The sequence below is a fragment of the Schistocerca americana genome, chromosome 2, assembly GCF_021461395.2.
Source record: "Schistocerca americana isolate TAMUIC-IGC-003095 chromosome 2, iqSchAmer2.1, whole genome shotgun sequence".
Classification (NCBI taxonomy): Eukaryota; Metazoa; Arthropoda; class Insecta; order Orthoptera; family Acrididae; genus Schistocerca; species Schistocerca americana.
In genome coordinates this window covers 692,803,456-692,825,824 of record NC_060120.1, presented here as the reverse complement: position 1 = coordinate 692,825,824, position 22,369 = coordinate 692,803,456, and the positions used below count along the sequence as shown (strand labels likewise).

The following is a 22,369-nucleotide window of genomic DNA, read 5'->3' as shown; positions in this document are numbered from 1 at the left end:
GTGACTTCAAACACTTTTATTACATTCTCCCCCACTGGAGTTTGTTGAACATCTCCCTAACATACTTATGTGAAAGCAATAATCATGTAACAAATTGCATAGCTTTCTAATGTACTTTCTCAATTATTAGTCATACCCACTTGGTAATTATCTTGAGTAGATGAGTTGTAATAAAGATAACTTTCAATAGTATTAAGTTTTTCAGAGTAGCTGCTTCTTTCCAGAATCCTTCCAATAGACCAGAACATACACTGATTGTAACACAATTGGGCAAGAAGGAAAAAACTTTATTTCAGTAAGTTTTGTAAGATTGTTACCATTTTTCGCTTTTTAAGACTCTTGTGGTTCTCAAATGATTTACTATATTTCCAGTTTCAGTAATGGCAAGTGGATTCGGGCTCTTAACAACTTTCGCTGTTGTGATCAACCTACATTGTTGTTGTTACAGCACCAACACCATCATCATAATTAATTATAGCAGTAGCTAGTGGTCTGCTTACACTACTGGATGCAAACCTCCTCTACATAATCTTCAGTTATACACTGTGAAGGTTCACATTCTTTCTTCTTTTTCCTTTCAATATAAATTTTAAGTCTTCATGTATTTACTTACCTATTGAATGCTCAAGTTATTTGACAAGGTGTACACCCCCCCTCCCCCTCCCCCACAAAAAAAAAAAAAAAAAAAAAAAAAATAAATTTAAAAGGGACATATCATTAAAGAATACCTTGACATAAAATCAGAGATAGGTTTTTCTTATTTTTAATTAATAAAAGTTCATAGCATGTGTTGTGTTTTCTTTGTATAGCCATTTTTGGTGCCCCTCTCCTGAACAGGGTCTAATGGCTGGATGACTTCACCAAATTTATGCGGGATGCATGCCCTGGCTTACTAGCATTGTTCTGTATTTCAAGAGCCACATTAAACATTTTATTCCATCATCATCATCATCATCATCATCATCATCATCATCATCATGCTAAAAAAGATTATGGATCTTTTGTTCAACAGTCAGCCCTCTCATTCGTAATTCTGAGTCAAGGCATTGAAAATCCACAGTGTATTCAAGTTACTCCTGCATGTTTTCTGATACCATGTACACATTGAGTGTGAACTCGTGTTTCAAACACTTACTAAACTTACGTATGAAAGTTCTCTTTAATTTTACTGATACCATCACTTTTAGTGTTTTGATTACTTCTTCATCTGCTCTAGACACATGCACATTTATTGTTTCTGTGACACTTATGTTATTTTCTTTTTGATGCAGTCATTGTACATTATTTTTTTCATACTATAAATGAATTATAATCCCGATTTCATGTTTGCTGTGTTAATTTTTTTTCTTTTCATGTTGAAGTTTATCTGAAGTAGATGAAAATGGTACGTGAGGTGCCCCCCCCCCCCCCCCCCCTCCCCCATCTCCCTCCGTGTAAGTATCTGAAAACTTACTCCAGGGCTACTGAGAACAGATTTAGTGACATGGGATCTACTTGCCATTCACCTCTGTCAGTTCTGAACTTCTTAACTTCTTATCCTGATGAAATACAGGGGAATCTGTAGCATTGATATGTTATTTTTCTCCATATTGATGCAGATTGGGTCTCGTTTTATTACTGTTAAAAATTCATGCTAACAATGAAGAACGCACTTACGTATCATGACGTCACATCTGTTCACACTTTAACGAAGGTGCAGCATTTTGGAAATTATTATTTGTCACATACACCATGCCCAGCTAATTCAGGAATGTACCAATCTGGAAAATATTACCTTTTAAAAATATATTCTTAGCAGAAAAGTACATACTGTGATAAATTTTGTGTGGTTAAAAACATAACACGGTGAATACACAAAAAATTAGTTAGTGCATAAATAAAATAAACCACAAGTTTAAAAACAAATTTCCTGTGTCAAGCATAGGACTCCTTGAAATGTCATCATATTTGAGTTGTAATCTTAATTCCAGGTCATTGGATCAGTTTCTTTTCTGAAATTGTAATCTCTTTTTACTTCATTATTTACTATATTAGATATACAATTTTCAGGAATGCTGGTTCAAGAAATGCTGCTTATTTCTGTATGTCCATCAACACTTGATGAAATGTTTACCCTCTTGGAACCTTGGATATCTCAAAAATATGCTTCCCAGAGGACTGCTGCCTTGGACACACTGAGTACCATTTTGCATTGCTATATTAGCAATGTCAGATTTGGATGTGAGGTAACTGACTGATAATGTGGTGATTATGTAGAAAACTGTGTGAAACTTATGTGACTGATGCCAGTGAATGAATGATTTTTCAGACGCCGACAAAGTTCAGTCAGACTGGAATAATATTGGGTCGTATTGCTCCTCGGTGCACTGATCCTGATTTGAAAGTGCGCCAGAAAGCTACAGATTGTGTATATCTGGTTCTTTGTTTGGCAGCCAGATACGAAGGACATTCTAAAGATTATGAAAATGAGTTCACGAATCATTTTAATAAAGTGCAGAATGAACTCCAAACTGATGATCCTCAGAGACTCTTTAAAGCTACAGGTGACCTTGCTCAGGTATTGCATTTTTCATTTTACCTTAATTATTCACACCAGCCTTGGAAACCTGTAAATGGTATTTAAGAATAGTAAACTTAAGTGCAGACAATTGTTTCACTCTTTAGATTCTGAAAACAAATTGTTGGAATTTTTGATGATATTCAATAACACTGTAAATGTAACTGCTATAGTAACAGTCTCAAAAACTCGTATCCTAAAGAAATGTATAAAAGTGCCAATACATAGATTTTGTGGCCGATGACACTTTCTTCAGAATCAGAAGTAGTTAGGAGTTAGAGAAGTTCAGGGATAGGTAAGAAAGTCAAGAACATACTATCGACAAAATTGACAGTAAGTATGTAACAGGTAGAATTTGAAGTATAGTAATGATGACAGTGAAATGTAATTCCATTTTTTCTGAAAAAATAGGGATAAACTATTCAACAGGCTAAACTATTTTAAGACACAACTGTCTTAAGTTATGGGATATGCTTCCTGTACTGTACATCACAGCTGGACATTTATATAACAATAAATTATAAAGTCATCCATATTGAGGTTATAACCAGGGAGACCGTATAAAAGTATTAGTTTTTAAAAGTAATTTGTACAGTCAAAGATCACAGTAAGTCTTAAATACACACATCAAAAAAAATTTTGGGTCGGCCCAGTTCCCAGAACTCGTGAAGATAGATGTTGACTGTGAATATTGTATCACAGGTACAGTCCCTTTGACTATTCAGAGATGTCACTAAAACTGCCCAAAAATTTAAACAGCCATGCATGAGCAGCACCTATTAGACGGAGGGGGTCCGACAGCCAATCAGTTCCCGTCATTCCACCAGGAAGGAGGTACATGGCTCGTGTTGTCTGTAGTTCAACCATGCCTAGATGCTCAATACCCCAGTGGTTCGATCACGTCTGCATTGTTACTTTGTGCCAAGAAGGGCTCTCAACCAGGGAAGTATCCAGGTATCTCGGAGTAAACCAAATCGATGTTGTTCAGACATGGAGGATATAAGGAGAGATGAACTGTCGATGGCATGCCTCACCACTCAGGCCACCGAAGGGCTACTAGTGTTGTGGAAGACCACTACCTACGGATTATGGCTCAGAGGAACCCTGACAGCAATGCCACCATGTTGAATAGCACAACAGCTATACGATACATAAATTCCATCCTCCAACCAATAGTGCAACCATATCAGCAGCATATTGGCAAGGCATTAGTCTTCATGGATGACAATTCGCAGTCCCATCATGAACATCTTCTGAATGACTTCCTTGAGGATAATGACATTGCTCAACTAGAGTGGCCAGCATGTTCTCCAGACATGAACCCTATCGACAATGCCAGGGATAGATTGAAAAGGGCTGTTTATGGACGATGTGACCAACCAACCACTCTGAGGGATCTATGCCAAATCGTCGTTGAGTATTGGTACAATCTGGACCAACAGTGCCTTGATGAACTTGTGGATAGTATGCCACAACTAATACAGGCATGCATCAGTGCAAGAGAACATGCTACTAGGTATTAGCAGTACCGGTGTGTACAGCAATCTGGACCACCACCTCTGAAGGTCTCACTCAATGGTGGTACAGCATGCAATGTGTGGCTTTCATGAGCAATAAAAAGGATTCCAATTTTCTGTACAGGTTGCGGAACTGAGGTGATGCAAAACTTTTTTTGATGTGTGTAGTAGTAGAAAGGGAAGTCCTGCTTTGCTAAGTATAGGAAAGACGGATACAGAAAAACCCAAAAAATTCTCCCATCACAAAATATCTAGTGCCTCCAGTATTTACAACAATTTCATTTATAGAGGCCAACATAATGGAATATTATCATCCACACTGCCTATTGTTGTAGCTACCAGTCTCGTGAAATGTTTGATGCAGCTTTCCACAGTAGTTTGTCTTGTGCAAGTCTTTTTCAAATATGCTTTACTACTGTATCCTACATCAGTTTGAATCAACGTATTGTATTCAAACTTTGGTATCCTCAAACAATTTTTACCTAACAAGTTTGCATCCATTACTATGTTAGCTGTACCTTTATGCCTTATGACGTATCCTATCAACCTGTCCATTCTTTTAGTTGAGCTATGCCATAAAGCTCTTTCTCAGCTCTTTGCTGCGTCTGACAAGATTCCAATATCATAGGCAAAGCTTGAAGTTTATTTCTTCATCCTGATCTTCCAAGTCCTTTTCTAAATTTATCCTTGCTTTCCTTTTCTCCTCACTGTGTGAAGAGATCCAGTACAATGAGGGATAGACTCCAACTCTGTCTCACTCCCTTCTCTCATGTTTTCTCCAATCATGTCCTTTAACACTCATAACTTTCTTATTGACATCATACCATTCACACTATTCCCATTTTAGTCCATTTTATTACTCATAAAACTCACCATTCTTATTTATAGAGCCCAAAAAGTTGCAGATAGCCAGCTACTTATGATGCAAAAGTGCATCACATTATACTTTAAAAATTAGCATTTAGTTGTGAACTCATGTTGCACCCTTACACAGATTCTTACAAATACTGCTTTTGTTAAGCCCAGCTTAAGTTTTCTTTGCAGTTCATTGAGAGGAATCTGAATACAATTTGAATATAAATTGTTAACAATCTTTGTGCCATAGACATGTGAGATTGAGTTCTCTGAGAGAAGCATCTCATTATGTGCATACATACATACATACATAGGAAACTTGTGTTCAGTCAGATAGGTGTGGCCAGCCGGTGTGGCTGAGCAGCTGTAGGCGCTTCAGTCTGGAACTGCGCGACCACTACGGTCGCAGGTTCAAGTCCTGCCTAGGGCATGGATGTGTATGAGGTCCTTAGGTTAGTTAGGTTTAAGTAGTTCTAGTTCTAAGTTCTAGGGGATTGATGACCTCAGATGTTAAGTCTCATAGTGCTCAGAGCCATTTGAACCAGATGGGTGTGATAAAAACAGTACTGAGCATGCCTGAACATGTGTTGTGATGTGATAGCTCTTTACTATCTCAGTGGTAATGACATAAGGTATAAGATGTACAAACGAAGCTAGAATGCAACTACAAGAAACCACAATATGTAATGATAGTTAATCTTTTTTCGTTGTAAATTTCTCTATTTTGCAATAATTGTTCTGTTGTTGTCTTTGATTTCATTTTTGAGCAACACAAACATAATGACTAATGTAGATGGGCAGTAGCATTTAGTAATTGTAGTGCAAAACAGAAAATATGTACTTAAGGCTGTCTCACATGCAGTAAGGTTCTCAGCATGTTTGCTAGATGACATACATGGCTGCCAGCTAGCAGGTGGGGGTGATGGCTATCTTGCATCCTGAACCTGTATGATGCATGTATGATTCGACACGAAAGCTAGCTGGCTGGCTTGACTCCTTGAATGGCAGGATGTGTGAGCCGGCCGAGCTGCAATTTTTCTCAAACACTTGTTTTGTGATAAAATTTGATTCTCGCACATCATATAGCTTCATTCATCAGCTTCATGAGGAACTGCTTATCATTTTGTTAATGGTCAAATGTATTGTGTAATTTTATGATTAAGTAAACTATTGCAAGAATTTTAGAAAGTTGGCAGTGAAATATACAGGTTGCTATGAATTTGTGTGTGGTGCATATTAGGTCATATTTTGCTATATATGAAATGTAGCTAACACATTGAATTTTTCTTAAAAATTTTAGGGATATTGCTATCTATTACCAATCAAAAGAAAATGGATCACATATAAACCACTTTGTCTGAACCTGCTTGCCAGCAAAAAAGCCAGAATGAAGTATTCACGAAATACCTCATATCTCACCAATGGTATCAGGTGCTGGAACAAGATTTTGTGAAATGATAGTACACACAGAGGACAGTATTTTGCCATATGATTAATATGCAAAACTTCCATATCTACCACTGTATTAAAGTGACTACAGGTCTTTTACAATGAAATGATGCAATATTTAAGCACCATCGATAGCTGGTGAACCAAGAATTATTGTGGTTTGGAAACAACATATGTGAGGAAATTTCACTTTATTTTTGTACTGAGATGGACATTGTTATAAACTATCGACTTGTCTTTCAATCAGTTGCTGTTTTACGATTTTTTGACTGTTTCAACTGCATTGTAATGTCAGTTCCATAAATATTTACAAACTCTGCTTTGTTTTGGCAAAAGAAGCAGAAGTGAATATGCCAGCTAGGTAATTTAACATATTACTGAAAACTAGCCACTGATAACTTCTCTCTAAAAAAAAACTAAAGGGAATAAGAGGTCTGGCAAAAATAAATTTATATGTCTTTTGAAATTTTAATAGAATCCTGTACCCCAGTGTCTTTTTAATAATGAATGATATGGATTGACATTGGACAGAGAATTTCATTTCTGTATCGTGATGCTTTGAGAAATATGAAAACATTTAAATTTTCAGAATCCACTCATCTACCTATCAAAGTGTAGACAGATCACCAATATTTTCGACAAACTGAAAGTTGTTTGCGGTGAAAAAGTGCAATCCCTTATTATGTGTAGAAAAAGAAAAGAAAAGATACCATGGTATGTGCTTTATTTTTCTTCAGAGAAACGTAATCATTGATGAGTTTTGAGTAGTACATGAGACTCTTTGTTGCCACATTAATCGATGTCTTTTGCCCAAATGCAGCAGAGTTTATAAATATTCATTTCACTGACATTCTAATGCAGTTGAAATTGCAACAGTCATAAAACGGCAACTGATGCAAAGACATGCCAATAGTTTATGAAAATGCCAAGTCTCAGTATAAAAAATAAACTGTAATTTCTTCACACATGTTGTTCCAAATGCACAGTTATTCTCATTTCACCAGCTATTGAGGGTGCTTAGCCTTCGAGTGGTCACGCTGTTTTTCATAACATGAGCAGACATGCAATGCACTACATACATATATAAAGAGTGGCTGTTTTTATGTTTCAAAGATAAATTTGTATGAGTGAAATCACAGTTAAATCTGAGATTAATAAAAAGATGATAAATTAAATTTGCATAATATGAGCTATCAGATCCCAGCCAACCACTTGTTTGATTACTAATTATCTCATAGACGACTTCTTCATTGTGGGACAGTGCTGCTAGCTCATAATCTAGATTATTTTCTTGCACAGATCGTACATTTTTTCCTCACCTAGCTCGCTTTTTATGTTGTATTATTGCTCATCTCTTGGATGTATGACAACACAGTTTATCGCTGTGTTACCTGAAGTAATGATGGTATCACGCTTGTGAGACAATGCTGGAACAGTGTGAAACAATTTTATTTGTGGTTCACGCACTTTATACATAGGTGCTCCCGCTTGAGGGTTAAATATTACATAATTTCACTGCAAAAATCTGTAGTCACTTGAATATCACAGTAGATATGGAACTTCCGCATATTAATCATATGGTAAAATACTCTCCTCTTTGTATACTGTCATTTGCCAAAATGTTTTTGTGATATCTGAAACCATTTAGGATCACAAGGAATTTTATGAAGATTTCATTCTGGCCTTTTCACTGGTGGCTGAGCTCAGGATGAAACACTTTACATACAATCCATTTTCTGAACATTGAAGGTACAGCAATATCCTTCAGAGTTCACAGAAAACTTCGATATGTTAGCTACATTTCATATTCAGCAACATATGACCTAACATGCTCCAAATGCAAATTCTTAGCGACCTCTATTTTTCACTGAAGACTTCCCGAACTACTTCCAGTAGTTTACTTAATCGTAAAATATCAGAATAAATATGACAAGTAACTAAATGATAGGCAGTTCATCATGAAACTGATGAATGAAGTTATAAGATGTGCGAGAATTCTTTTTTGTACCAAGTAGGCTTTTACAATTGTTTGAAAAAGATTGCAGGTTCGCCAGCTAATGTGTGATGTTCTGTTTGGCATCAAGGGTTAACTGGTGTTATTTGTCTCATAGCCAGTTCCAGTCCTGTAGGCTGTGATGTCAGTCACCAAACAGGGTTCCTTATTGGGTCAGTACAGTTAGCATGCAGGGAACCCAACTAGGCCTCATAAGGGAAAATAGCACTAAACCTGTCAGGGGAAACATACACAGTTCCCTGCAGGGCAGTCGGTTAACAGACAAAGCCCACAAGTTGGCCGCCACATGAGTCGGCGTGTAAGAGTGCACCAAATCTTACTCTGTGTGAGATGGGCTTTATAGAATGTAACAGAGTCTGAAAGAAGCATACAGTATGTTTTTCATTGTATTTGTGTCACCTTGTTGCATCCAAAATGACTGCTGTGCTTGTGTAGCTGGACTGCTGTGCTTGTGTAACTGTGTAAAAAGGGTAGCAGAGGAAACAAAGTGGGTCATCAAAGTGTTGTGAAAATGTGACTTCTAAGAGTTGAAGGGGCAAGGAGAGTGTGATATAAGGGAACAGAAAAATGAGATTTGTATGACATCTACATATATATACTCCACAAGCCAACATATGGTGAATGTACAAGTTCTAATTTCTATTTTCTTGTCTTCATGTTCCTTATGCAAATTGTGTGTTCGTGATAGTAAAAACCGGCCACTGTGGCCGAGCGGTTCTAGGTGTTTCAGCCCGGAACTGCACACCTGCTATGGTCGCAGGTTCAAGTCCTGCCTCGGGCATGGACATATGTGATGTCCTTAGGTTAGTTAGTTCTAGCGGGCTGATGACCTCAGATGTTAACTCCCATAATGCTCAGAGCCATTTGAACCATTTGATAGTAAAATTGTACTGCAGTCAACTGCAAATGCCAATTCTCTAAATTTTCTCAATGGTGTTTTATGAAAAGAATGTTGTCATCTGTCCAGGGATTCACATTTGAGTGCATGAAGCAGATTGTGATACGAGGGCTATCCACAAAGTACATTATGTTTTCGTTTCTGTCCGTAGTGCGACCATCTTGGTGTCATGGCGTTCCGCCGCTCCGTCAGCATCCTGCCGTGCTAGTGAGAGGTTCGTGCTGTACTCCGTTGAGTTACTGTGACAGTTTGAAATGTCAGCGTTAATTGAAAATGCCGTGAAGTGTGAAGTGCGTGCTGTAATAAGGTTTCTGACTGCTAAAAACTGTACACCGATAGAAATCTATCGGCAGCTTTGTGAAGTGTATGGGGACAACATAATCACTGAAGGTGGAGTGCGTCAATGGGTCATAAAATTTAAAAATGGCCGAGCTAACGTTCACGACGAAGAGTGAAGTGGAAGACCCAGCATAGTGACTGCCGAACTTGTCGAAAAAGTAGATGCCGCGGTCCTTGAAAACGGTAATTTCACAATAACCGAACTCTCCATGAGTTTTCCACAAATTTCACAAAGTTTGTTGCACGAAATCATTACCGAAAAGCTTGGTTACCACAAGTTTTGTGCAAGATGGATACTAAAAATCTTGACAGAGATTCACAAAAATCAGCGAATGGCTGCAGCGTTAACGTTTTTGGACGCTTACGATAAAGATGGCGACTCATTACTCGATCACATCATTACTGGTTACGAAACATGGGTTAAGCATGTGAATTGCAAGACAAAATTGCAGTCAATGCAGTGGGGGCACACAAATTTCCCCCAAAAACTCAAGACATGCATGCAGACAATGTCAGCAAGGAAGGTGATGGCGACTGTCTTTTGGGACAGAAAAGGTGTGATTTTTGTGGATTTCCTGGAAAGAGGCACTACAATAAACTCTGCAAGGTATTGCCAAACCCTGCACAACCTCAGAACAGCAATACAAAACAAGCACAGGTGAAAGTTGGGCTCAAAGGTCTTGCTGATTCACGACAACGCCCGGGGCCACACGGCAAATGCCACTCGTGAAGTTCTCGAATCTTTTTGGTGGGAGTTGTTTTCCTCATACGCCGTACAGTCCCGACCTGGCACTGAGCGACTTCCACTTATTCCCAGCAATGAAGAAGTGGTTGGCTGTGCAGCGTTTTGATGACAACGCACAGCTTCAAGAAGAGGTAACCACGTGGTTGAAGGCGCAGGTGGCCGAATTTTACGACGAAGGAATTTCCAAGCTCATCCATCGCTACGATAAGTGCCTTAATTTAAATGGCAACTATGTAGAAAAGTAGTATTTAAGTGTGGCTTTCATCTGTATATAATTAAAAAAATTCCAATACTTTATTTATTCTTTATTCCAAAACAAAATGTACTTTGTGGATAGCCCTCGTATAAGGAAGGTGACAGTGATCAGGGATTGAAGTAAACAGTGAAGAGCAGAAAAAAGAAAGGGTTAAAATGAAGCCACAGAAAGGTGGACTGATTAGAGGATGAAAAAACAACACATGACTTGGGTGGAAGGACTTCAGAGTTAACTGAATCCCAGCTTCTGACTAGTTCAGCCGTTTTTCGATTGAATTTGATTGTGTTGGCTATAGTAGATAACCTTGAACCTTAAAACCACTGCAGTGAACGATGACCAGAAATAATATGTGTGCGTGGAGGGAAAATGGGGGTAGGAGGTTGTTGTTGTTGTTTTTGTCTTCAGTCCAGATGCTGGTTTGATGCAGCTCTCCATGCTACTCTATCTGTGTGCAAGCTTCTTCATATCTGAATAACTACTGCAGCCTATTTCCTTTTGAATCTGCTTAGTGTATTCATCTCATGGTCTCCCTCTGTGAATTTTATCCTCTACGCATTTTACCCTCTACGCTTCCCCCACAATACTAAATTGGTGGTCCCTTGATGTCTCAGAAGGTTTCTTACCAACTAATCCCGTCTTTTAGTAAGGTTGTGCCACAAATTCCTCTTCTCCCTAATTCTGTTCAGTACCTCATCATTAGTTACATGATCTGTCCGTCTAATCTTCAGGATTCTTCTGTAGCACCACATTTCGAAAGCCTCCATTATCTCCTTGTCCAAACTATTCATTGTCCATGTTTCAATTCCATACATGGCTACACTCCATACAAATACTTTCAGAAAAGACTTTTTGAGACTTAAGTCTATACTCGATGTTAACAAATTTCTCTTCTTCAGAAACACTTTTCTTGCCATAGCCAATCTACATGTTATACTCTCTCTACCTCTACCATCATCAGTTATTTTGCTCCCCAAATAGCAAAACTCATCTACTACTTTAAGTGTCTCATTTCGTAATCTAATTTCTCAGCATCACCTGATTTAATATTCTCATTTTGATTTTGTTGATGTTAATCTTATATTCTCCTTTCAAGACACTGTCCAATCCATTCAACTGCTCTTCCAGACCCTTCTGTCTCTGGCAGAATTACTCTATCATTGGCAGACCTCAAAGTTTTTATTTCTTCTCTGTGGATATTAATTCCTACTCCAAATTTTTCTTTTGTTTCCTTTACTGCTTGCTTGATATACAGACTGAATAATGTTGGGGATAGGCTACAGCACTGTGTTATTCCCTTCTCAACTGCTACTTCCCTTTCATGCCCTTCGACTCTTATAATTGCCATCTGGTTTCTGTACAAATTGTAAATAGTTATTCGCTCCCTGTATTTTACCGCTGCCACCTTCAGAATTTGAAAGAGAGTATTTCAGTCAACATTGTCAAAAGCTTTCTCTAAGTCTACAAATGCTAGAAATGTAGGCTTGCTTTTCCTTAATCTATCTTCTAACATAAGCCGCAGGGTCAGTATTGCCTTGTGTGTTGCAACATTTCTACAGAATCCATACTGATCTTCCCTGAGATCAGCTTCTACTAGTTTTTCCATTCACCTGTAAAGAATTCATGTTAATATTTTGCAGCCATGACTTATTAAACCAATAGCTTGGTAATTTTCACACCTGTTGACACCTGCTTTCTTTGGGTTTGGAATTATTATATTCTTCTTTAAGTCTGAGAGTATTTCACGTGTCTCATACATCTTGCTCACCAGATGGTAAGAGTTTTGTCGTGGCTGGCTCTCCAAAGGCTATTATTAGTTCTAATGGAATGTTGTCTACTTCCGGGGCATTGTTTTGACTTAGGTCTTTCAGTGCTCTGTCAAATTCTCCACACATAATCATACCTCCCATTTCGTCTTCATCTACATCCTCTTTCATTTCCATAATGTTGCCCTCAAGTGCATCACCCTTGTATAGACCCTCTAGATACTCCTTCCACCTTTCTACTTTCCCTTCTTTGCTTAGGACTGGTTTCCCATCTGAACTCTTGATATTCATACAGGCAGTTCTCTTTTCTCCAAACATCTCTTTAATTTTCCTATAGGTGGTATCTGTCTTACCCCTATTGATATATGCCTCTACATCCTTACATTTGGTCTCTAGTCATTCTTGCTTAGCCATTTTGCACTGCCTGTCAGTCTCGTTTTTGAGAGTTTGTATTCCTTTTTGCCTGCTTCATTTACTGCATTTTTATGTTTTCTCCTTTCATCAATTAAATTCATTATCTCTTCTGTTACCCAAGGATTTCTGCTAGCCCTCATTATTTTATCTACTTGATCCTCTGCTACCTTCACTATTTCCTCTCTCAAAGCTACCAGTTCTTCTTCTACTGTATTCCTTTCACCTGTATTTGTCAATCATCCCCTAATGCTCTCTCTGAAACTCTCTATAACCTCTGGTTCTTTCAGTTTATCCAGGTCCCATCTCCTTAAATTTCTGCCCTTTTAGTTTCTTCAGTTTTAATCTACGGTTCATAACCAATTATTATTGGGTTATTTGGTTATTAATATTTTAGAACCTTGTCAGAAAAATAACGCAATACATGTATTTGTTTTTAACAGATAGTGTGTTCAAAGCTACCACAATTTCAAGTCATACCGTTCACAGACAGTTTACTGGATGGTTTAATGGATGCTGAACCTAGCAGTTCCAGTGGTGCAAGTGTTATTCTGAATGTATTTTTGAAGATTAAAGGAGGAGAGCTTTATCATCAAGTTAATGAAATTCTGAGTAAGTAAATTATATTCAGTTGCTTTCCAGTGACACACATTTCTTTCTTGACAATACTATCATACAGTTAAGTATGACCCCACCGACACCCCGCACCCCTACCTTCTACCTCCTTCCTAAAATTCACAAACCCAATCATCCTGGCCGCCCCATTGTAGCTGGTTACCAAGCCCCCACAGAACGTATCTCTGCCTACGTAGATCAACACCGTCAACCCATTACATGCAGTCTCCCATCCTTCATCAAAGACACCAACCACTTTCTTGAACGCCTGGAATCCTTACCCAATCTGTTACCCCTGGAAACCATCCTTGTAACCATTGATGCCACTTCCTTATACACAAATATTCCGCACGTCCAGGGCCTCGCTGCGTTGGAGCACTTCCTTTCACGCCGATCACCTGCCACCCTACCTAAAACCTCTTTCCTCATTACTTTAGCCAGCTTCATCCTGACCCACAATTTCTTCACTTTTGAAGGCCAGACATACCAACAATTAAAGGGAACAGCCATGGGTACCAGGATGGCCCCCTCGTACCCCAACCTATTCATGGGTCACTTAGAGGAAGCCTTCTTGGTTACCCAGGCCTGCCAACCCAAAGTTTGGTACAGATTTATTGATGACATCTTCATGATCTGGACTTACAGTGAAGAAGAACTCCAGAATTTCCTCTCCAACCTCAACTCCTTTGGTTCCATCAGATTCACCTGGTCCTACTCCAAATCCCATGCCACTTTCCTTGACGTTGACCTCCATCTGTCCAATGGCCAGCTTCACACGTCCGTCCACATCAAACCCACCAACAAGCAACAGTACCTCCATCATGACAGCTGCCACCCATTCCACATCAAACGGTCCCTTCCCTACAGCCTAGGTCTTCGTGGCAAACGAATCTGCTCCAGTCCGGAATCCCTGAACCATTACACCAACAACCTGAAAACAGCTTTCACATCCCGCAACTACCCTCCTGACCTGGTACAGAAGCAAATAACCAGAGCCTCTTCCTCATCCCCTCAAACCGAGAACCTCCCACAGAAGAACCACAAAAGTGCCCCACTTGTGACAGGATACTTTCCGGGACTGGATAAGACTCTGAATGTGGCTCTCCAGCAGGGATACGACTTCCTCAAATCCTGCCCTGAAGTGAGATCCATCCTTCATGAAATCCTCCCCACTCCACCAAGAGTGTCTTTCCGCCGTCCACCTAACCTTCGTAACCTCTTAGTTCATCCCTATGAAATCCCCAAACCACCTTCCTTACCCTCTGGCTCCTACCCTTGTAACTGCCCCCGGTGTAAAACCTGTCCATTGCACCCTCCCACCACCACCTACTCCAGTCCTGTAACCCGGAAGGTGTACACGATCAAAGGCAGAGCCACGTGTGAAAGCACCCACGTGATTTACCAACTGACCTGCCTACACTGTGAAGCTTTCTATGTGGGAATGACCAGCAACAAACTGTCCATTCGCATGAATGGACACAGGCAGACAGTGTTTGTTGGTAATGAGGATCACCCTGTGGCTAAACATGCCTTGGTGCACGGCCAGCACATCTTGGCACAGTGTTACACCGTCCGGGTTATCTGGATACTTCCAACCAACACCAACCTATCCGAACTCCGGAGATGGGAACTTGCCCTTCAGTATATCCTCTCTTCTCGTTATCCGCCAGGCCTCAACCTCCGCTAATTTCAAGTTGCCGCCGCTCATACCTTACCTGTCTTTCAACAACATCTTTGCCTCTGTACTTCCGCCTTGACCGACATCTCTGCCCAAACTCTTTGCCTTTACAAATATCTGCTTGTGTCTGTGTATGTGCGGATGGATATGTGCGTGTGTGCGAGTGTATACCTGTCCGTTTTGCCCCCTAAGGTAAGTCTTTCCGCTCCCGGGATTGGAATGACTCCTTACCCTCTCCCTTAAAACCCACATCCTTTCGTCTTTCCCCACATCCTTTCGTCTTTCCCTCTCCTTTCCTCTTTCGTGAGAAGCAACCGTTTGTTGCGAAAGCTAGAATTTTGTGTGTATGTTTGTGTGTCTATCGACCTGCCAGTGCTTTTGTTTGGCAAGTCTCATTATATATATATATATATATATATATATATATATATCAAACAAAAGCGCTGGCAGGTCGATAGACACACAAACAAACACAAACATATATTTTTCCCACGTGGAATGTTTCCCTCTATTATATATATATATATAAAAACAAAGATGATGTGACTTACCAAATGAAAGTGCTGGCAGGTCGACAGACACACAAACAAACACAAACATACACACAAAATTCAAGCTTTCGCAACAAACTGTTGCCTCATCAGGAAAGAAGGAAGGAGAGGGAAAGACGAAAGGATGTGGGTTTTAAGGGAGAGGGTAAGGAGTCATTCCAATCCCGGGAGCGGAAAGACTTACCTTAGGGGGAAAAAAGGACGGGTATACACTCGCACTACGTGGAATGTTTCCCTCTATTATAACCATATATATATATATATATATATATATATATATATATATATATAAAACAAAGATGATGTGACTTACCAAATGAAAGTCCTGGCAGGTCGACAGACACACAAACATACACACAAAATTCAAGCTTTTGCAACAAACTGTTGCCTCATCAGGAAAGAGCGAAGGAGAGGGAAAGACGAAAGACCGTAACAGCATCTTTGTTTTTAGATATATTTTTCCCAGTTGGAATGTTTCCTCTATCACCATTTCAGTGCAGTAATGTGTTCATTGTAAATAACTATTATAGTAGTTATATTACATGTTTATTACCTTATAAATAAATAAAAAACTTTTTAATTTTAAATTCAGTGCATTAGGATTTGTAAAATGACTCTTTCATATAGTGTTCATTAAAAAAGATGATCATTCCACTTTGACCTGTGGAATGGTACATCAGCTTATTTGTTTTAGTTGTAAATATTTGTCATGTATTGTTATTTTTCTGACATGGTCCACATCCTGGAGGACCTCCTCACTGTGGATCAGTTGGAATGAAAGTAAATCTAATCAAGTTATAGACGTCCAACAGTCCTCCTCAAATAATATAAAACAAACATAGATGTTTCAGTAGAGAAAAAATTCTGTTTTTCAGTTTAACGTAGTTGCATTTTGTATTATTGAACCAATGTAGCACCTGTAAAAAAGGATGTGGGAAATGAAACTGACATCAGTTTTCAGACTATTGGCAGCCCTGTGCTACGTAGGATGTGCGAGTTTTGTGCACTCGTAAAGATAAGTTAATTAGATTGTAATACACATTACTTTAGTACAAATTACTCATCAAATACATGTATTAGTGTAGTTTTAAGTTTACTATTGAAGGTTTAATTTTATTTGTGTATTATTCTAGAAAATGCGAAATGTTCATTGATTTGGGTTGTAATGGTATTTTTGTTTAATTTTGCAATGATACACTTGCAGAATCTTTTTTTTTTTTTTTTTTCTAGTAATTTAAGTAGGGCATATCACTTGATTACTTAGGTCCTATTTTCAGAAGGTAGTGTAAGTGTTAAGTAGTTTGATTGAGAAATTAATTTGTTTTTATACTGCTGCGTATGTGCCAAAATTATGTAAGTTTGTTTTATTGTTTATTGGTAATTTAGTTGACTTATTCTTTCTAAACTGTTTTGTACCATGAGTGAAAAGTGCCTGATGTGCCATAGAATTGTTAGTTCCAGGATGGTATCTGATGGATGCAGTACTTTTTCCATTGAGGTGAATAGTGGTGTGGGATTGGGGGAAGTGAGGCTCTCCAGTGATTTTGTATGAATGCTGTAGAGGTAGGAATATAGTGTAACAGGGGGGAAAATTTCTGCCCTACAGACATTAGGACATGTTAAGGAGGGAGAAGGGTAAAAAGAGGTTGGAAGTGGGAACAGCTAATAGACAGAATGAGTTTAGAACTACTTCTGGCAGCTTTGTGGTGAATGTGAAAAGTAAATTTGACCTGCTGCTTCAGGTAAAAATGGATGAGCCTCAAGCAGATGTAAGTGTAGACAAGGCACAAAAAATTAGTGAAGTACTAGTGGTTACAAATGTCAGAGCAACACTTTCTTTTAGGATAAAGACAGAAGAAACTAAGTTTTTGAGAGATTAGAATTCGAACAAACCCTCAGTATGTGAAAGAAATGAACATTGTAATTCCAGCATACTGTATCAGTACAAACAGCTGTTGCTTGAACACTTTCAGCAGTCACCAGAAATTTCAATTCCAATCAATTATTGCTCTCAGTGTGAAATGCCAGCTCTCTTTATTGCATAAAAATATTCAAGGACTGGAAAGTAAAATTGACTATTTACTTGAACTGATGAATTAATTATCAAACTCGGTTGACAAAATCTTTCTCTTTGAACATCGTGCAACCACTTCTATTAATGTGTGAAATGTTCCAGAATTTATGTCAGCATCTCACTTTTGTAGAGCAGAAAGGAGTGGTTTCCATATTGGTCAGGAATTGCCATAAATTTAAGAGCATAGTCTATAAATTTTGCTTAGAGCTGCATATAGAACCATTAATGACTGAAGTAGAATGTCATAATAAATCCTTTGTTATAATAAAAGCACCTGCAAGTAATTTTGATTTGTTCATAATCATCTTGAAGGTATTTAACAGAAAAAAGCAACGAAATATTAGTTGCTTGTGATCTTAATGTCGAGTTTCTTAAAAATTCTTCCAGTTAGAATTTGAGTCAGTAACATTATCATTCAGCTTACTGCCTGGTGTAAACTTCTCAACTAGGGTAACTAATTGTTCAGAAACAGCCATTGATAATATCTTTATAGAACGGCGTAATGAACAAAATTAAATTACAAAACTAATAATCAATGGCCTGTCAGATCATGATATGCAGTTCCTTTTGTTAAATGTTAGTACTAATCAGAATACAAAAACTAGTAAATTTGAGTTCAGTGATGTAAACAGTATGTCAAAAATTGATTATTTTAGGAAAATCAAGAAAGGCAAAAGAGTTGAAGACATTTGTACAGAGCTCATGACAATGAAAACCATAAATTCATTAACAAAGTGCTTAACTTACTTGAAATCTGTGTTCACCCAGCAGTAACCCAGGTAAGACCAATGCCTACAGAGAAGCCATGGATTACGTGAGAAGTAAAGGCTTATTATAAGAATAACAAGAAACAATATCTGTCAGTGAGAAACAGCTCTGATTTTGATGCTATAGCCCATTACAAGAAATGTTGGAAAAGTGTCAAAGATAGTAATACAGATATCAAAGAAAATACATTCTCAGAAAAAGACTGTTATATCCAATGACAAAATAGACACTATGGAATGTAGCGAAGGAGGAGACTGGTAGAACCAGAGATGAGGAGCAGATAGCATTAAAAGTAAATAATCTATAAGTAACAGATGTACGTGCAGTATTGCAAACCTTTTTAACAAGCATTTCATTACAGTTACTGAAAAGATGTGATTGTCAGGTTCAGTAGGTGCAATCATGGAATATCTCAGGCCAGCCAAGACAAATAACGCCAATAATATGGATACCAACCTCGTAAAATCTGACTTCTCATCTTCAGTGCAGTAATGTGAGGATGTAGTAAAATTGCTGTTCTGTTTGATGATGTGCAGTTACAGTAGCCTAATCATATCATATGGATCTCAATGTATTCTTCATTAACATGTTTTGTGGATAATTTATTGTCATTTAAAAGGAAAGATTTTTTTTATCTGTTGCACATCCACAAGGACAATTTCTCTTGGGGTGTCAAAGGTACATTAGCTTTTTTTTCCTTTTATGTATGTACTGTGTATTTTTGTTTTCTGATGTGCTATACATTCTCGAAGATCTCCTCACTATTGTTCTATGTAACACAAAGCACTTCTAATATAATCCAAACTGTCTGTGCATCGCCTAGCTTGTCATTGTCCTAGTCACTTTTCAGTGACATACATTGTGTTGATATTGTTGGTAAAAAAGTCTACAAATATTAATATTAAGCTGTGTAATGAGTATATAATTGTATGTATTTTGGGAGAAAAGTTGCATCATAATTAGTGTTTTGTAGATCTTATATGGAGGACTGTCAGTGATGTGGAATGACTTAACTTCAAGCAAGTGGAGGAAATGATGGAAACTACAACGGTTATGAAAACAAGCTTTTGGCCAACAAGGCCTTTGTCAAAAATAGACAAAAAACATACACAGACCTGCAAATGGAACTCATACATACATGACCAGTCTCTGGCAGCTGAAAAATGTCAGGCTATGAGCAGCTGTGCATGAAGGGAGAGACAACCAGGTGGGGGTAAGGAAGAGACTGGGGCAGGGAGGGGACAGTAAAATGTTGCTGTGTGAACACACAGGGATGAGGTGGAGAGGGGGTAAATCCGCTAACTGCAGTTGATAGGTTAGACAGAGGTTTGGGGAAAGAAGGTTGGGGGGGGGGGGGTAGCAGAAAAGGAGAGAAGTAAACAGACAGTGTGCGTTGGTGGAATAGAGGACTGTGTAGTACTGGAATGGGAACAGGGGAGGAACTAGATGGGTAAGGACAATGACTAATGAAGGCTGAGGCTAAGAGGGTTACAAGAACATATCATATATTGCAGGGAGAGTTCCCACCTGCACAATTCAAAATAGATGGTGTTGGTGGGAAGGATCCAGATGGCACAGGCTGTGAAGAAGCAGTCATTGAAAGGAAGAATGTCATGTTGGGTGGCCTGCTCAGCACCAGGGTGTTCCAGTTGCTTTTTGGCCACAGTTTGTCAGTGGCCATTCATGCAGGCAGACAGATTGTTGGTTGTCGTGCCCATGTAGAACGCAGCACAGTGATTGCCGCTTAGCTTGTAGAGCCCCTGACTGGTTTCCCAGGTAGCCGTGCCTTTGGTGGGATAGGTGATGTTTGTGACCGACCTGAAGTAGCTGGTGGTGGGAGATGTATGGGACAGTCTATCATCTTGGTCTATTACAATGAGCAATGAGGCAAGGGGTTGGGAGCAGAGGCTGTGTAGGAATGGATGAGGATATTGCGAAGGTTCGGTGGGTGACAGAATGCCACTGGGGAGGGGGGCAGAAGGATAGTGGGTAGGACATTTCTCATGAGAGGCGTGTGTGTGTGTGTGGGGGGGGGGGGGGGGTGTCTATTTTTTACGAAAGCCTTGGCCGAAAGCTTATTGTGTAGCAGTCTTTCTGTTGTGCCTATTTGTGACTCACCATCTCTCCTATATGATGGATAGCAACTATATTTTTCATAATATTGTTGTTACATTCCCTCCTGGATTTTCTGTTGTTTGAAACTACAAATGCTGCGTTAACACCCGACTCTCGTTAAACAGCTAAATCAATTTGTTGCTACATTAGTTGCAACTGTACGTAACAAATAACAGAGCCAATTTTTGTGTGCATGCTTGTGCATTGGGGTGGGGTTTACACACATTCAGTAATCAATTTCTTGCTTTATGTCTTCCATCTCCATTTTAGATATACCGTATGTGCATCAGAATAATGAATCCATCTATGAACTATAGACAGGGGACAATATAATCATGACTCTTTTCCTTGTATTCTGATTCTACAGATACTGATTAAAGTCAGCAACGGCTTTCATAAGTAATTTTGAGTTGGTTGGGTTCATTTTGTGATCTGTCACATATGTATGTCTAACTAAAAGTGGTCAGATTCAACAGCAATGAGGTTCAGTCACATGTTGCTATTATTGTATCTATTATTGTTTTAATCTTTTGTGAGGATCTTGCTGTTAAGACTTCATTGCTCCCACTCTGAGAGAGACACATTGCTCATAGAATTGATGATGATGAAGGGGGAGGGGAGGAGAGAAGAAAAGTAAAGTTTGTTACTTCAAGTTCAGCATTCTCTATTCCTCCCAGATGTACACTGTCCTTTTCAAAGCTGTGTGTGTGATGCATTTATCTTGATGTGATCAATCAGCTGCCATCTTATTCCTCTGGTCCACTTCCATGTCACCATTCCTTCTAATGGATTGTGTATGATGCAGTTTTTTTTTCTCATCTTGTGTCCTAGCCAATTTCTTTTACTTTTGATTGTTTTCAGTACTGTATTTATATTTTTCATTCATCCTGTGTGGTATAACTTATTTCCTTATTTATCTGTCCATTTCATGTCTTCCATTCTTTTACAGATTCACACTACAAAAGCCTTTAAGTATTTATATTGTATTCATGTCAGGTTCCATGTTTTACACCAAGTAGGACAACAATATATGCAAAGGACTTTCGTAATCCTAACGTTCGTCCCAGTGCATTTGTTGACAGAACAATCTGTGGATGTACTGCATGTTTTGTGTCCAACAGGTCTAGCACAACCCACATTTTTTATCACTAAACAAATTTTTTCCTTTGCTGTTTATTTAATGTAGCACAGAATACGCTTCTTGTATTAAAAAGTTCTTTTGCAATAGATATCTATATTTTTATTTCTTGATTACATGACCCATTGCTGGATACTGCACATATTTGGTACATGAGGTTAACACTTTGGAGACCGAGCCCAAGCAAAGTGTAGGTCACAGCACTGTGTTCTAAAGACTGTGCACGAGTATAGCTTGGGCTGCAATTTTCTCGATGCACAAGCCACCTATTGCTCTAAAACTGGACTCATTTTGTACGAGAACAATGTACGGATGTCTTGCTACCTGTACAATGACAGATGTTGCCTTTTGTTGCCAATTTCTAGAATTATTTTAAAAGAGGCATTAGTGAACCTAATAGATGCTGTCATGTTGGCTGGGCCAATATGTGATCACATTGACATAATTTGTGTATGTACTCATTAGATTTTGCAGTTTTCTGTAGTTCTCATTAGGTTTTGCAGTTTACTATAACTCTGCTACAAATATGTCACATTGGATGAGTAAGAAATTTTGGAAGCTCAAGAGGAAGAAATTGCACAATAACTCACATCACAACTACTTTTTAAGGATATTTATATTTTCTG

The 22,369-nt window shown here is 38.6% G+C and overlaps 1 protein-coding gene across 3 annotated transcripts in view; it reads left to right on the top strand.

Annotated features, from left to right (window-relative positions):
* LOC124595224 (maestro heat-like repeat-containing protein family member 1) overlaps positions 1 to 22,369 on the top strand; it is a 271,523-nt gene that overhangs the window by 120,123 nt on the left and 129,031 nt on the right. For all 3 annotated transcript variants that reach the window (XM_047133879.1, XM_047133878.1, XM_047133880.1), the window contains exons 17-19: positions 2,050 to 2,225; positions 2,309 to 2,557; positions 13,248 to 13,416. In XM_047133879.1, coding sequence (XP_046989835.1) covers positions 2,050 to 2,225; positions 2,309 to 2,557; positions 13,248 to 13,416 — 594 coding nt within the window. The remainder of the gene's footprint in view (positions 1 to 2,049; positions 2,226 to 2,308; positions 2,558 to 13,247; positions 13,417 to 22,369) is intronic.